Below are 16,055 nucleotides of genomic sequence, written 5' to 3'. Positions count from 1 at the left end.
CGTGCGCAAACGGACTGCGAAGGCGATATCGTCGCTCTGGCCACCCTCTCTTTCCCTCTTGCTCGGACGCGCGCATATAGCACTCGATGGGAACTCGAGATGGGACTCGAGCGCGGCCCACGGAAATCCTGCGCAGATTGGCATCGCTCTTATCTGGCGGTGGCCGGACGGACGCAGCAGTCCCGCCACGCCTTCGTCTTTCTCTCTACAGTGTATTCATCCGGGCTTACCCTCAAGCAGGCACTCTTTTTCCTTTTTTTTTCTTCCTGCCAGCACCGACGCGCGCGTTCCCGATAGCATCGCCGCATTCTGCCATCCCGGGGCAGAGAACTTTGACGGCGCGGGAAGTAAGCGGGCAGGGACTCGCCGCGCCCCCTGCGTTCGTATTCGCCAAGGTGCGCCGGCGTTTCCCGCTGCGGTGCGGCCACGAATAGAACTGCGACAGGAGGGGCGCACCGCTTCGGCGGCTTGCGACAACGCCGCGGCCGCCTCGCTTGGCGTCAGCGACGCGGCGAATATGAAAAGCGCGGGACAGAGGGTCGCGTGGGGGGAGGAGGTTCGAGGCACTCGCGGGGGCCGCGCACCTGAGGGGCTCGCGCGCACAACTCACCGCCGCTGCCTCTGCTATGCCGTTCTTTATAAACAGGGCTGCTTCTCCGATCCTTCCAAGCCCTGGGTCGCCGCGCAGCCAGTCAGTGACAGAATTCTGCGGGGTGCTTTCTATGTTGGCAGGCATTCGGCAGGGGTCGGAGAACCTAGATACGCATCGTACGTGGAGAGACACGCCGCGATGAGTTCGGGGCATGTCGTCCTTTATGGGGTGAGAAAGCTTGAGGCCCGTCTCATCTGGAGATGAACTGAGTGGAAGAAAATTCGCGAGTGCGCGAAGCGAGCAAGTATATGAGCAGCAGTTCATAGTGCGTTCAACTCGTAGAAAAAAAAAATCTTAGTGCCCTTCCATTCTGTGAAGAAGGATGACCAGCGAAGCTGTGTATGTGGGCCCCTTAATGGCGAACTGTACCTCCGCCGCGGGTCGGCCCGGCATTGCACTATGTTCGGGATCGGCCCAGGTATGGGGAGTTTTTGCTTACCGCGTCAACGACCCGAAAATTTCCTTATACGGTAGAGGTATACAGCTCTGCTGTAAAAAGAGGCAATAAATAATGCGTGGAAGCTCTGTCTCCGAAGCTAAAGCAGCCATAAGAATTTCGCACGTGTTCTGTAAAAGCCCACGACAGAAGTTGCTGACATTTCAAAAAATCAAGCAACTCGATTTATCAACCAACCGATGTACAGGAATTTGCCGTCAGGAGCGAGCAACCAGACATTTAACCTACAGAAGCAAACCAGCGATACCGAAATTTGCACTTATCGGGACATCATGTGCCTTGGCTGCACAAGGTGCGGTGAGTAAGGGTGCGGACGCACAGAGATGATCTTCAGGGAAAGGCTCGAGCAATATCATCCGCGCACAGGTTGGAAGACGCGTGTTCTGCATCTTAACAACTGCTCAGTACATGTTTGTAACAGAAGACTAATGACTGGGTCCTGGGAGTCCAATGTTATGGCGGTCGCAAGCCGGCATTCACGTTGGGCCACGTTGTCAGATCTTACTTAGGCTACGTTTGGATCACTTTTATGGCGTTTTGAGTCTGTCTTCATTAGGCGCCGTGTAGCTGTCATTGATCGCATCTTTGCGATAAATCGCATTTGTAATTAGTGCGGAGACTATCGTAAAGAAATTCGGAGTCTAAATACGTTCGTGGTTGTTTCTATGTCCTAAAAACGAGTGAAATGATAAGACAATTGATGACAAGCTTAACCCAGCAGCAAATTGCTCATATTGTGTTGGCTTAGCCGCGGTCTTTGTGAACTATACTCACGCACAAAAAAATGTCACGTGCTTTCCTGTAGTCAAAGAGCATCAGCAGATTTATCTCGTGTATTAAAATTATTGCTTTTATAAGGGGCACAAAAAGATGCGGAGGAACACGTAGTCCTGCGTGACACCTACAGGTGCGTCACACTTTCATTGTTAATTACGCCCATCGTCAGGCGAATACGCTTACAATGTGCCGGATGAGTTCATTATTTTCTACCGTTTAAATGTGAGCAGGGACAAGTTCTGAATGTTAACTCACGTAACAAACATAGATGTTTGCAGGTTTAAACAAGCGCGCGTTTTGCACTAGGACGAAAAAGATAGGCTCCCGATAGACAGAAGCTCCAGTCAAGGAGTAAGAACTGGAAGCTCATCGGCAAGAACCAGGCGTATAAACCTGCGGGATTGTTCTCTCGCTTTCTCTCTCTTGATGTCTGTAAAACACTACTCGCGGTCATCGTGCCCAATAGTGTTGTTACAGAGCAACTTAAAGGTCCTTTTTCAAGAAAAGCGCTGTCGCTTGTTGCATTGGTGCCTCCCCGCGTTTACTAATGAAGTTCATCGTGGACCTGCCGTCTTTCCATAGCTTCGCAACTTGTGAGAATCAAATGGGCTAGGAGAAACAAACCAAAATACACATTTGAAACACTGGAAAGTGGGAACAAGAGGGGTGAGAGAGAAAGATAGCGGTCGGCAACAATATCCGTAATGCGCGACCGTGCCGCAGCAGCGAGCTTTAATCAGGGCGAATGCGCCCCGCCCCCGCGAGGCTTAGTGAATTAAGCCCCGTCGGTCGTTATCGCAATTACTCGGAAACGGGGCTAAATACCCGCGACCAGATCGAATCTGCCGCTGCTGATCCTTTTTTTTTCCTTCTCATATCGCGAGCTTGCACACGCTTTCCATCGCTCATCAGGCGGAGGTCAGAGCCAGCCCCCCCCCCTTCCCGAAGCACTGCCTAGATGTACGTGGGGAAGGGGGGGGGTGAAGGGGGGTGGGAGTACCCTCGCGAGTTTGTTTTGGCTCGAGACCACCGATACTCGCCAGCGCCCGGTCTCCTCTCATTAAGAGGAGAAAAATGTGACGAAAGAAGAAAAATAAAGATACGGCAAAAGGAGAGAAGACTGCGTCCAAAATATAAGAAGGCGATACGCAGAAAATAAACAAGGACGGAGAAGTGGGGGGGGGGGGGGGGATACGATCGAGGCGCCACGACTTGCCAAGAAGGAAGCGAAGTAGAGGGAGAGGAGTGGCATCGGCGCCGTCGGCAGTTCGCCAAGTGCGCGCAGCAAACCCCCCGCCCCCCCCCCCAAGAAGGGAAAAAGGAGCAATGAGGGCGAAAGGAAGGGTGTCGCAAGGAGAGCGCCGGCGCGCGCGCGCCATGGTCCACGCTGAGAGAGCGGAGGGACGGAACGGGGCGCGCGGTGACGCCGCCGAGTCGGGCCTTCACGCATCCATGCGCACACGGCCGCGGGCCAGCGTCGTCGTCGTCGTCGAGGGCAGCAGCGTCGGTGGCGGCGGCGCGTCTGATGGCCGACGTCATTATTCCGACCCGGGGCACACACATGTCCAAAACCTCGAGGCACGGTCTGGGGGTGGCAGAAAGCGGCCCCTCCCTCGCTGGCAGGCTGGCAGAACTCCGGTCCCCGCGCCACGGAGCCGCCGCAAGGGTGTCTCTCCTCCGGTTCGGAAGCTGCAGCAGAAACAACAGCAGCAGCAGCAGCAGGGCAGAACGAAGGAAAGCGTTCCGAAGGGCAAGGGAGAGATGCGCGACGATATCGGCGACAGAAAACGAGGCAGGACCCCCCGCCTTCATCTAGGACCCCTACGGTGCCGCCGCTCTTGGTAGAGAATACGGAGATGCAGTTGGCTTGGCATTGCCCTCGGTTTGTCCTCGTTTGCTGAGCGTTAATGCTAAGGATAATCTTACGTCGTTCATCCCCTCTTTCGCTCGCTCTTGAACGGAGACCCCCACCCCTTTCATATTTGGGCAAAAAAAGTAATCGGGATACAATGTCACTCTCGAGAGAGGGAGGATGGGGGAGGGATCATTGCCGTGAAATTTCATTTTGCTTTGACTAAGCGTCTTCGCTGTTTCAAGCGTGCCTTATAGAGTGCACCTCCTGTGCGAAGTTGTGTAAACGAGAACTGAAGCAACATAGTCGTCACAAGTCGCTTTCTTGAAAATATTAGCATAATTCGGGTTTTAACTAAGGATGAAATGAACAGGCATCAAATTAGATTTCAAACTTGGGAAGACCTGAGGTATACATTTTCTGTACAAGATTGCATCAAAAGTGTCGTCCATTGAATATGTTGAAATAATTGTTGTAAGAAAATATATATATATATATATATATATATATATATATATATATATATATATATATATATATATATATATATATTATACAGGCGCCAAAGCAGCAGGCCAGTTGCGAAGCCAAGATGTCGCGCTCATTTTCGTATATGTATGTATACAATGCAACAAGTACCACGTGGAGCATAGAAAACTAATCGCGGCGATCATAATTACGGTGGCCGTCAATAACACTGTTTCGAAATTTATTCGGCTCTCCCATCCATAACCCTTATTATTATTTCACTGTGATTCGCACCGGAACCGAGGTGCACCAGCTAGCTGCGGTCTGCTGTCTCAGTCCGACCCATCTGCCTCCTCTTTCGATCAGCACACTATCTAGCCCACATAGTTTTCTTGCGCCCTATTCCACTCAACGACACAACACCAGCTATCGCTATCTCTCTTCGCTCATTTACTCGTAAAATCAATGCTGTCTGAACTTCGTTTCATTTACACAAAAACTCAATTTCTATTTCCACAACAACACTAGTTGTTCACCTCATGTGCTCACGTGTGTATGCTAGTTTAGTCCGTACTATATATGCTCTGCTTAAGCTTCACTGAAGATGCCGGGAAGTGTGGGTGAAAGCGGCATCTACATATTTTCTTAAGCAATCCCTTCAGGGTGAGAAAGAGACGTTTATTGTAAAAGGAACGCTAAAAGCTCAGCCTGAATCTAAGTTCTAACATTGAGGAAGGAAAAATTGGGCGATAAAACTATAATGGGCGCGAAAATGGCAGTTCGATTGTACAGACTCGTTCGAAATTGGCCGGGCGCGGGTTGCGAGAGAGGCTGAATTCTCGCGCAATTTGCATCCAAATTCAATAAAACAGCACTCTGCGCTATTTATCACGTGTTGCTATTGATGGCTGCAAGTCTAAATTTCTGGTAGCGTGCCCGGTCAGCGCAGAAAAGCTTTGCCGCAGGTAGCGCGCTTTGTAGATTTCCCATAGTACGTTCAGAGTATAAGGGGCAGGAGCTTTACGTCAGCCTTGAGACGTTGGTGACTCTGCCGAGGTCGTCGCACTGATACGCGAGTTTTACAGCTGGCTACGAAACAAACAAACATTATTCGTTTGCATGAACTAGATCCGAGCGCGGGTCGAGTTGACCCAGCCTGACCATATTTAGAATGCACCTCGCCGACCTGCACCTTGCAGGCGGGTTGAAAGAATTCGCCTCCACGATTGTCGGCTCGAGCCGCTAACCTTTATTTGAACCCGATGACCGCTTTTCGGGCCGACAGGCCTACTCGACTTGACTTTATCGGGTTCATTCAAACGTATCCAGTGCTTGTAGTATATATACTGCAGCAGGCGGGGCCCACTGACACCGCTGTACGCCCGATTCTTTGCAGCCGACATCCGCTGTCACTGCAACCTGGCACCGTGCGTGTCCACGGGCTACATGTGCAAGTCCGAGTTGGGACTCTGCTTCTCGGAGAGCGTCCAGATGACGTCACTGGTCCTGAACGCCGCCGCGACGACGGCGCCACGCCACGGCTGCGTCGACCTTCTGGCCGACGTGGCAGACGAGGCCAACTACGGCTGCAAAGAGCCTGACGGTGCAGCTTCGCCGATTTTGGAGGCTCCTCAGTCTTCCGAAAGTCGGCAGTGCTGCAGCGATGACATGTGCAACTTCCAAAGGGACTTCCAACAGCCTGGTGCTTCCGGTGAGTGGTGCTGTATATAGGTTGGAGAACGTGCTTTTGCATTCGCCTGCAAAGCCCTGACAGGATTATTGTGGTAAAGTCAGCGCACTTTTCGACGCATGGACGAACACGGAAGGAGACAAACACGTGCTTTGTCTTCTTGGGTGTTTGGCTGTGTCCACGAGGTTTTTACAACACTAAAGGACAACTGACTGGCCCACCACTGTATCCTTGGCAAGCTCTTCTCAGTATTGCCTGACCGCCCACTAGTAGGGCTCTAATAGCCGTATTCTTGACGGTGAATAAAAAAGTGATGACAACAACACCTACATTTTACAATTAACGTCGGGCACAGCAACAGTGTCTGGGTGGCACGTGAATAGTCGTTCTCTTACTTTGCGATCATCCTTACGCGGAAAAGCAGTAGTAGCACACTGTCCTTCTCAAGTTCCATCCATACAGATTTGCTGCGTCTATGAGCTGTCTCTTACTGGCATTTAGCGTAGCATATCCACTGCCACATTCTTTTTTTTTTTTTTCCTTACCGGCCTTGGCCTAGTTCCAATATAGTGCCGCGCCTTTCTCCGCTCCCTTCGCGACAATGTTAGATCCATGCCATCTCGCCACTAGTACTGCGCTCTGACAGTTTTGTATTTCCCGATGGCTGCCTATCAAGTCCCTCCAAAGGCCTTCCCGCCTGGCACAAGTTCACTAATTGCATCTGGGCTTGAAAACTAACAATAGCTCCAACATCACCATCTCGCCCATGTCGCCGTCCATCTACCCAGCTGTCCTGATCGAATTCGGCCTATCGCCAAACGCACCAGAGATTGCACTTCATCTGTCGACACTCATTTAACGCGTGCGCGGCGCGTTGGCTAAGGACAGCTCATGTAGGAGTGTGTTGTTCCTAAAGTAATGTCCCCCCCCCCCCCCCCTGTTCACGCAGAATCGCGGACCAGGGGAGGCGGCGAGCAGCACACATCGTCCCTGACGCGCCTGGTGTGGTTCCGGGCGGCGGTGATTGCGGTGCCCATCGCCGGCGGCTCGGTGCTCGTGCTGCTCGTGCTGCTGGCCGCCCGTCTGCTGCGCAAGGACAGCGAGCTTCCGTCCACGGCCTCTGCCAACTTCCACGAGGCGCTGCACAAGGGCCGGCACCGGGGCCTGCTTCGCGCCTGCGTGCGCCGCTGTTGCTGCCTCGACGGCGACGGGACCGCAAACGACACGGACAAGGGTGCGGTCGTGCTCGTCTAGCGTGCAATCCCGGGCAGCCGCGCTGTGCAAGAATGTGCGCGCGGTCAACAGGAGGGCTTCCAGCATCGCTACCACACCACCTTCTTCACTCGTGTTGTTAACTGGTTTTTCTAGCGCGCTCTTCTTTTTTTTTCTTTTATTTATTCCTACGTTGTGCCTTGAATACGCTTGAAAGACGTTTCCGCCTCGTGGTGCCAAAGAGTGCTTGCAAAAAAAAAAAAAAAGAAAAAGTAAGAACAGTTGCTTGTTAGCCCGTGCTGGAACCACGCACTGAACTGTCGCCGGCGCCGCCTTGTTAAAGGGACACTAAAGCGAAACAATAAATCAGTTTAGACTAATGAAGCATTGCTTGAGAACCCTGCAGGCACTCATTTCAAAAGAGTAGTTTGATTATTAGATGAGAAAATGAAGGTCCAAGCATCAGTATTTGAATTTAATAATAATAATAATAATAATAATAATAATGTCTTTATTTGTGTCCCGTAACAGTACACGACACCGGAGACCTGCAGTAAAAGCTGTCATGAATGACAGCTTGACAGAGCCGTAGGTCCCCCATACAAGGGGCAGTTACAAACGACAAAAAAGACATAATACATTGTCACAATTGAAATTACACATTCCGAGCGTACAATGTAACGTACACAAAAAATAAGGCAAGATAGAAATACAAATTGCAAGTTCACTCATACAATAAAACATCGCAGTCAACTACGGGGTAGGCACAAAAGAAATAACATAAATGCAGTTTCACTTATCCGCAAGAAATAACTAAGAATGTGTGCAGTGAATCTGTCGTAATTCACGTTTAGATAGTTTAAGTAGGTCAGTCCCGGATTTTTTGCAGTTGTTTAATAGAGTTGGAAGTGTGAAGGATAATTTTTCCATTGTGTAATTGGTTCTAGGAGTTGGTACAATCCACTCCTCTTTATGACGGGTAGTGTAAAACACAGTGCCCTTTTTCAGTAATGACAACTCATGCAGATATTTAAGATGATTTTTTAGTTCGCGCTGGAATGCAAGTGCTAGCTTATAATTGTAAAGATTGAATACTGGTATTATGCATGCTTTGGAGAAAAGACCTTGCGAGTGACTGTTATATGGTAGATTAAAAAGTACTCTGATAAACTTTTTTTGAAGTATGAAGATCCTTTGCAAATTTGTATACGTGGTTGTGCCCCAGACCAAGAAACAGTAATTAAGATGAGAGTAAAATAGGGAATTATAAAGCAGGATCTTTACTTGATACGGGAGATATGATCTGAAATGGGAAATAATGCCTACTGCTCGAGCTAACTTAGAACAGCATCAATGTGACTATCCCATAGCATATTCTGAGAAAATGTAACACCTAGAATTTTAATATTATTTGTGATTTCTATTGGTGCGCCACCATAACTTAAGCTTACATGAGAATTTAGCTGCCTCAATTTAGGTCTAAATATTACAGCTTTCGTCTTATTAACGTTTATGTTAATAAGACGAATTTCGCGCCGAAACCCCAGCACCAATACGTCAGCGTGACGTCAGGTATTCCAAAGTATGTTTTCGCATTTGGGCCGCGTTGGCTGAATAAAGGTTCCCGAAACTAGCCATGTTTAATATTTCGTTCCTTTAGAACACAATGTAGTCAATCTGTAACGCTATATATAATTAGTAGGCCCTAGAAGATGCCATCAAAATCCAAGACGTCACAGCCCCCAGGTGCGGGAACTTAAGTAGGCGTCTCTACCCGTATTTCGTTCTTGCGCTTTTTCTGGCTTACCAAACGTCTTATCGTTGTAAGGGTGGTGTTTTTGGTGTTGTAGAACGGTAATTTACTGATGCAGAAGAAATCATTTTTCACTTTAGTGTCCCTTTAAGTAAGCGAGTGTTCACACTTTTAATTCACATTTTTACGGTATGTACGACCGTCGCAAAAATGCTTAGGAACTGTTCGCCAAGTTGTTGCTCAGGTAGAGGCAGTTTCGCCAAAAAATTGTAAAAATCCTGAATTTTCACAATAGGTTTAAAAGGCCAATGTGAAATTCCAGCGTTGGGAAGAAAAGTTGTTATGAATTGAATGGATTTCACAATTATGCGAAACTGCGCTTCCTCGACGCAATGCCGAACTGGCATTGCTTGTTTCGTGCTGCATCCTGCGAAAATTAGTCATGCATGCTAACCAGCGGAGTAACGTGAACATGGCCTCAGTATAGATATTCTTCAAGGGCTCGACGACAGTTCAGAGACGCTGCGTGGTTAACAGGCGGGAACCTAGTCATTGCGTGAGCGAGTTATTTGCTTCGTGTGTTGTTTTCAGTGTTTATGTCGTTCTGATTTTTTTCTTTCTTTTCGTCCGCCTGGAGCTGGTCTCGCCATAATGCATTTTTGAGGTGTTGCAGGCTATCTGTGACGTTCAGCCAAACACTCTACAGAATCGTTTAGCGAATCTTTAACACAAGCGACGTTATGCTTCCAGCGCTAATTTTGTAATACTTCGGCTGAAGATATTCAGCTACTGCAAACTTCCATGTCGGACCTTTCGGCCATGAAGAGGCGATGCATTTAGTAGCTCTGAGCACGGTCCCAGTTTAGTTCATGAGAGTGCGCGGAGTCGTAGAATTTTATACCTCGTTCGCGTCTTGCATTTGAATTACCCGACTGCAACAAACAGTCGCTCGCCTTTGGTAGCCGGTAGAACCAAGAAACACCAACTGTGCTTGGTTTCGTAGTTTACGCGAGGTTATACTAGAAATCTTACTTCTCCCGTTGCTTGCTCACACTTACGCTTTCATGGCTTCCCATTTAAATGATGACGCCGTATTTTTGCTGGCAAATGATGCCTGCCGTGCTTCCACTGAGTACCTAAATCACTTATATGTGCTGCATTGCCGATACGCTTGCTAGTACACACTGAATAGAAGCGTGCCAGAGTAGTTTTTTCATGAACAGCAAGCCGTGCCGCCAGTTTGTTGGAGGTCCGTACACGGTCTCTGTGTCAGCATTGCCTTCGTGCCACTTTGCCTACAACCATTTAGCATCCTAGCTGTCTGTTTACCAGAGTGCTATAGCTGCATCTGAAGTTACCTGTATATTACGTGAGCAAAGGGAAATATTACCATCACCACCACACTTGAAGCCTTGTCCTTTCCGGACTTCGGAACCGCGGTTCCAATTGCCCTTGAAGTATGTACGTCCGCTTTCATGCACTTTAGAAACAGTAGTCTCAGCTGACAAGTAGCCGTAGTATCAAAGGGGCGCCCCTCTTGTTCAAGAAGTGCCAAGCAGAACCCTTTAACGACTGCTGTAGGAAACGGCATGCTAGCACTGTAAGCGCTTTTGTTTTAAATATAAGCGATTTACCCAAAGCGAGCCAAAATGGTTTCTAGCCTGAGGCGCCATTTAGTCGCCCTGTCGTTCAGTGTGCAAAAGAACTTAAAAATCTTTAGGCTGCGCATCAGCCACAAGAAAGCTAGTCAACAGGTGCCTTCAGATCACGTGGATTCCGAGAGAAGTCGAACTAAAGGATTGCGTCGATTTTCATTGCGCACGATGGTATCCGTTTCCTGGGTTGCGAAATAATTGAACCGCAGCCACGTTAATCAGGTGTTTGCCTTTGTTCATGCAGGGTAGCTCAGACTAGGGCGCGCACGCAAGGTGCACGTTGCTGAAGTGCAGAAAAAGATAAGGGCAGGTAGGCGCCGGAAATCTGCATGTTGAACTGAGATTAGATCGAACTTATCGCGCGATTTCTATGCGCAAAGGAAAAGAATATGGATGGCCGACAGATAGAAGTGCGCTTCGCGACACTGCGGGGTGGACCTGCGTTTATTCTCACTGTGCGGTCCGGATAACCTCGACCGACCACATCAGCCGGATCGAGACGGCTGCTAACTGTACAAGGCGTCTACATGAATCCGACAAGAGCGGGCCGAGTAAACGCTTCTTAGATAGCGCAAGACATCCATGACGTCGTGTTACCTTGCCCGACTGCCATAGAATCTAATGGGGATGCTCCCAAGTGAGCCGCGGTGATTTTGCCCTTACCACTTTCGTCACGCCGGGCTTGGAAATGGAAATTTCGGTCCATCTAGCATGACGTCATAAAGCAGCGTGCGCAGGCCTGCCATCTATAGGAGGCGTTGACCGAGTCGACGTGTCGAGCTGAGATTTGCCTGTCGCGCCCATTAAATGTCAGGCGGTCGAACTGAGCGAGCGTCGAGTTGGACTTAGCCAGACCATCTCCACCGTGCGCATCGCCTCAACCTGACCTGCCGGCACCGCGCCTGTGAATGCTGATGAACCGGTTCGCAGCCAGGCCAGCAACAAATAACAGGAGGCGCAGTTTACGCGCTTTGTTTATTAGGGTCGACACAAAGAGTCCATGTAAGCGTTGTCGGATCGGGCAGTCCCATCGCAACTTCTAACTCGATCATTTCGCGTCGGGTTCATGTAAACGAAGGCATAACAAACATTCCAGTTATCGTTCTTGATTTCGATAAAAATTCGAACCTTGAGCGACCAGACCTATATTCTCCTAATAACGATCCAACGTCAAACAGAGCAAAAATGAACTGAGAGGTACGGATCCTATTTGTGTTTGTGCCTATCTCTGTTGTGCCAAATCGCCAGGCTATGTTATACCCATATTACGTCAACTGCGCCGCGCCGTCCCATCGACCACGAAAGATGCCAGTAGGCTGCCTCGTGAAAGCTTCCCGTACGTAACTTACACGCACAATGCAACGATCGCTTCATAGCGCTAAGTAGTGCGACAATCACGGCAGCGCCGCACATTGCACATTTGCCTATATAGCCTTAACAAGCGTCGCTTCTTTGGGGGCGGCTGCGCACGGTTTATGCAAGCACACTCATTTTTTACACACACACCAGCCTCTCTTTGTCGCATGGACGCCGAGCACGTAGCATGTAGAAGTATATAAAGTTTAAGATGCCCTCCACGCAAGTATAATATATACGACATGTAACGCACGGGTGCGCGCGCGCTTCAAGCTCAACCGTCTCTTACCTGATTGCTTCCTGCCTTACAGTAAATGGCTGAGTAGCTGTAGTCGGGAACGTAGGAGCGGAGTGCTCTGCAGCCCGTGGTCACGTTGACATACAGAATTGGGGCGAGTCCTTGCACGACGACCCCCTCCCACACTGCGTTCTTGGCGGCAGCTATAGCAAAGCAGCGGTAGGCCACGCTAGTGTGGATGGCCAGTTTGCACGTGATCGGATGAGCCGCTGGACCGTGCGTCAAGGGTCGCGCGACACGCTTTGCGCCTCGACGGTTTAGCGAATGAGGGATGCTGCCTGCATTATCGCTCATCGTGCCTATAGAGCACTGGAAGCGTCGTACGAGCCTGACTGCACGGCCAGACTACTGGTCCCGTCGAGCAGCAAGTTGAGTACTTTTGACCGAGGCTACCCCGTCGATGCGAAACGTTTTTAATTGGGCGAATTTTTGTTTCTCAATTCGCATAGGCGTGACGTAATTCAAGCGCACACTACGCCAGCGCGACTTGCTCCCATGACGCACAGTGTGCTTCGGAATGCGAGTCGCGTATTACTTCACTGAAAAAAAAATGCACCTAGCCGCTGCTCCAAACTTTAACGCACTTCGCATGAACGAAAACATCCAGCGAGGAACGGTACTACAAGCTCACAGTTAGACTTTGACACTGTGTGCGAAAATGCGAACTGATTGCACTCTTCAGCTATAATGTTTATACAATCGCCATGTTTTGGGATAGTCCGTAGTATACTAGTCGAAAGCCCAATGCTATCACGATTGTCAAATGTGTCATTGAAATTGAAACGGCTTGGAGAACATATTTTCCAGTCTGAAAGTTGCAAGATTTCTGGTTGAGCCCTTCACTAAGTTCACTTTGGTTACAGCGCATGCTCCCGTAAGTTCTTCGGAGGTGGAGACAGTAACGTACTGTCTATATGTAAATATATCGGACAAGGAGGAGGGAAGAGAAAAGAAGAAGGCAGGGAGGTTAACCAGAATAACGTCCGGTTGGCTACCCTACACCGGGGGAATGGGAAAGGGGAAAGCAAAGATCACAGGGAGAGAGAGACAAGTTTGCCACATCTCCTCTGTGCTAAACGCTTGTAATATTCGTCGTCGCTACAGCCGGTGCTGCCATAATTTTTATTTTTTGTTCTAATTCAGAGGCTTCTCGAATCTTGCCTTGGCGTCATAGGGTAATCGCCCACGGAACGAAAGGTTGCAGCATGCCTTGGTAAGCGCGATGGTGGCGTCGCGTTAACATTCGCACGAGTGCGATTAGACGGACAGCCAAAACAGACTGGGCCAATGCAAACGATAGGCATGCGCAGGTCCTCGTTTACCCGGGCCGAGAAAAGAAGCCGCATGTCGCTGCCACCGGGGATGGTGACGGCGCAGCTGTTCGTTTCACGCGTGGCGGGCAACGACGCTGAAACTGCTCCTTGACCCGCGCGGCCGAGCTAAACATAAACCCAGAGGTGGCGCAATGGCTGGGTCTGTACCCGAGGCGTCGCGCCCAGAAAACAAATGCACGCTAATGGAACGCAAAGCGCTTCCGGATGACAAGACCGGCGGGGCGTAGTTTGCATGTCGACATCACGCGCCTGTGTGTCTCCGCGCATGCCGGCGCACAGTGTCAAGTTATTTGCGGCTTCATGACGCCGGAGCTGCGGCCGAACATGCGTGTTTACTTGCACGGCGTGTGATGACCGGCATTACCCGAGGTTGTTTCTGTAGGTCCGCTGAGCTCGCTGCACGTGCATAATAGTTGGCCGTTCGTTAATGCACGGGCGGAGCGTGGAAATAGCGTACAGCCGACAACTTTTCCGTGTGTAGAGCGTGGTGTTGGAGCGTTCTGTGCAATTGATCCTGAATTCGACCAGTTCGCGATTTCTCAAGTGTTGAGTGTTTGCTGGAAAGCAATGCATGCTTATTGTGATGTTTCCAGCGAGCAGCCAAAAGGGATCTAAGTGTGTCGGCTGCGACAGCGGTCCTCCTCCACAGGTATTAAAAAAGTCAAAGCCAAAGTAACCTGGCGTCCGCATAAGAGGCGGAAAAAGCCCCTCTTTCGAGGTAGCGATCCTGCCCTCCCAAATGGCGCTGCGTTTTGTCCCGCCCTCGAGTCATCGGCCTGCGCTTACATATAATGGAATTAGGAATTAGCCGTGTAGGAGTCTTCCTGCATGCCCATGTCAGCGTGTCTAAGAAAGTGTTTCGATGGTTGGATTCCAGACAGTGAGAAAGCCTCAGCACCACTCTTGCACGCGGGGAGGAACGATCCGCTTCATTTAACAAAAATGCCAGCTTCACAACGCGGAAGCCAGACAAGGACGAGAAGAGGGACGAAGACGAGCGCTTCCTCCTTGTCTTTGTTGGCGTCACGAATCGCCAACTAGCCGCGGTTGCTACAACCTTGCTGTTTTCTAATAGGGATCCCGCACTCCTACTTGCGTGCCCACGTTCAAACAGGGTCGCTTCAATTGTGTGTCGCCCAGCCGCCAACGCGACGCTTTCACACCCCGAATTTACGCCAGAACTTAACAGTGAAAATAGGAATAAGCTCCGAAACCGAACCAAAAAAAGAAAACAAATTTGCTTCGTACGATGGAGGAATCAAAAACACTGTCATTGTGTACTGTGTGAAACAGTAGCGCCGCATGTATATCTGGTGACCTTTAGATAAGTACGGTCGTTAACCATTGGCGGAATGTGTTAGTTTAGGTGCCCATCCACAGGTGACGCGACCTTAAGTAAATCTTTGCTTTAGGCCAAAGAGTGTGCCAATTCTCGAAACACGGGGCCAATCGGAAGTTTTGCTACTTTGTTTCTCTGCGCATGTGAAAACGGAGAGCCTCCAAAGGCAGTGTGGAGAAAGGGTTGTCGTGCGCATGGACGCCCGAGAAAATATAAAGATAACGCCAAAGCTGTCCACGTACCTGCCACAGCCACCGTTACATTATGCATCCTGTATACGTGCCATGCCCGGCGCCAGCAGGCTTCTTGCCCGCAGACATAAAAAAAATAACACACAAAAAAGACAGCTCGCGCCGGGCGCCACCGCGTGTCTTGTGCCATAGAGTCGACATTTTTGTACATATTTTTCTTATTGTGCTGTACAGTTTTCTATGCTTGACTTCGCGGAGCGAAGGCCCCGTCTGTAAGGCGTGACTGCTCTTTCGCTTTCGGCCGGGGTAACCGATTAAAAAAAACTTTAAAAAACAAATTAATAAAACGCGCAGTGTCAGTGCCAATGCCGAACTGCGCACCGACTCCGCCCATTCCCTTATGCGTGGTGCCGGTGCGGAGTGCCATTTCTGTTTTGTGCCAGCGCGAAGGCTTCCCTTTTTTAACACACACTGTTGTATATATGAATTATTATACATTATTATTATATTTAAGAGAAAGCCACGCTGGCAAAATGATGTATGATGCAAGAGAATAAAAAAGAAATCTGATCGCTGAAGCAAACCTGATTGTGTCTCTTTATTCTTTTCATGTTTTCTGACCCATCACAGCGTACCCGCCGTGGTTGCTTCGTGCCTATGGCTTGCAATAGTAGCTCGTTTATTCTGCTTATTTGCGCTCTTATGCGCTGCGGTTGTGAAGGGATGGGGATTAACGGAGGCAGAGTCGGCTATCTCCGCATTCTTGAGTGGCCTCGGAGGCAGCTAGTGTGGCGTGAATTCGATCGGGCGCCCTGCCCTGTGCTGCTTAGAGACTCCACGCAGTCGTTCATCCACCGGTGGTGCCACCAAGTCACGGAGTAGTGACAGGAGAGCCCGCCACACTGCAGTTCCATAGCGTGCTCTATAGCGATGATGATACCGCTGAACACGTCCATGCGTGCTATCGGCAATGGGCCCCGCTGTATGCTGGAGAGCGCTTTGGTTCGAACCGCGCTATGAC

The 16,055-nt window shown here is 49.8% G+C and overlaps 1 protein-coding gene across 1 annotated transcript in view; it reads left to right on the top strand.

Annotated features, from left to right (window-relative positions):
- Positions 1 to 15,617, top strand: part of LOC135906945 (BMP and activin membrane-bound inhibitor homolog) — a 35,818-nt gene extending 20,201 nt beyond the window's left edge. Inside the window, exons 2-3 of the mRNA XM_065438570.2 lie at positions 5,603 to 5,917; positions 6,846 to 15,617. Coding sequence (XP_065294642.1) covers positions 5,603 to 5,917; positions 6,846 to 7,150 — 620 coding nt within the window. The 3' untranslated portion in view covers positions 7,151 to 15,617. The remainder of the gene's footprint in view (positions 1 to 5,602; positions 5,918 to 6,845) is intronic.
- The last annotated feature ends 438 nt before the right edge of the window (positions 15,618 to 16,055 follow it).

Source organism: Dermacentor albipictus, chromosome 1 (assembly GCF_038994185.2).
Source record: "Dermacentor albipictus isolate Rhodes 1998 colony chromosome 1, USDA_Dalb.pri_finalv2, whole genome shotgun sequence".
Lineage (NCBI taxonomy): Eukaryota > Metazoa > Arthropoda > Arachnida > Ixodida > Ixodidae > Dermacentor > Dermacentor albipictus.
This window is presented reverse-complemented; position numbering and strand designations above follow the sequence as displayed.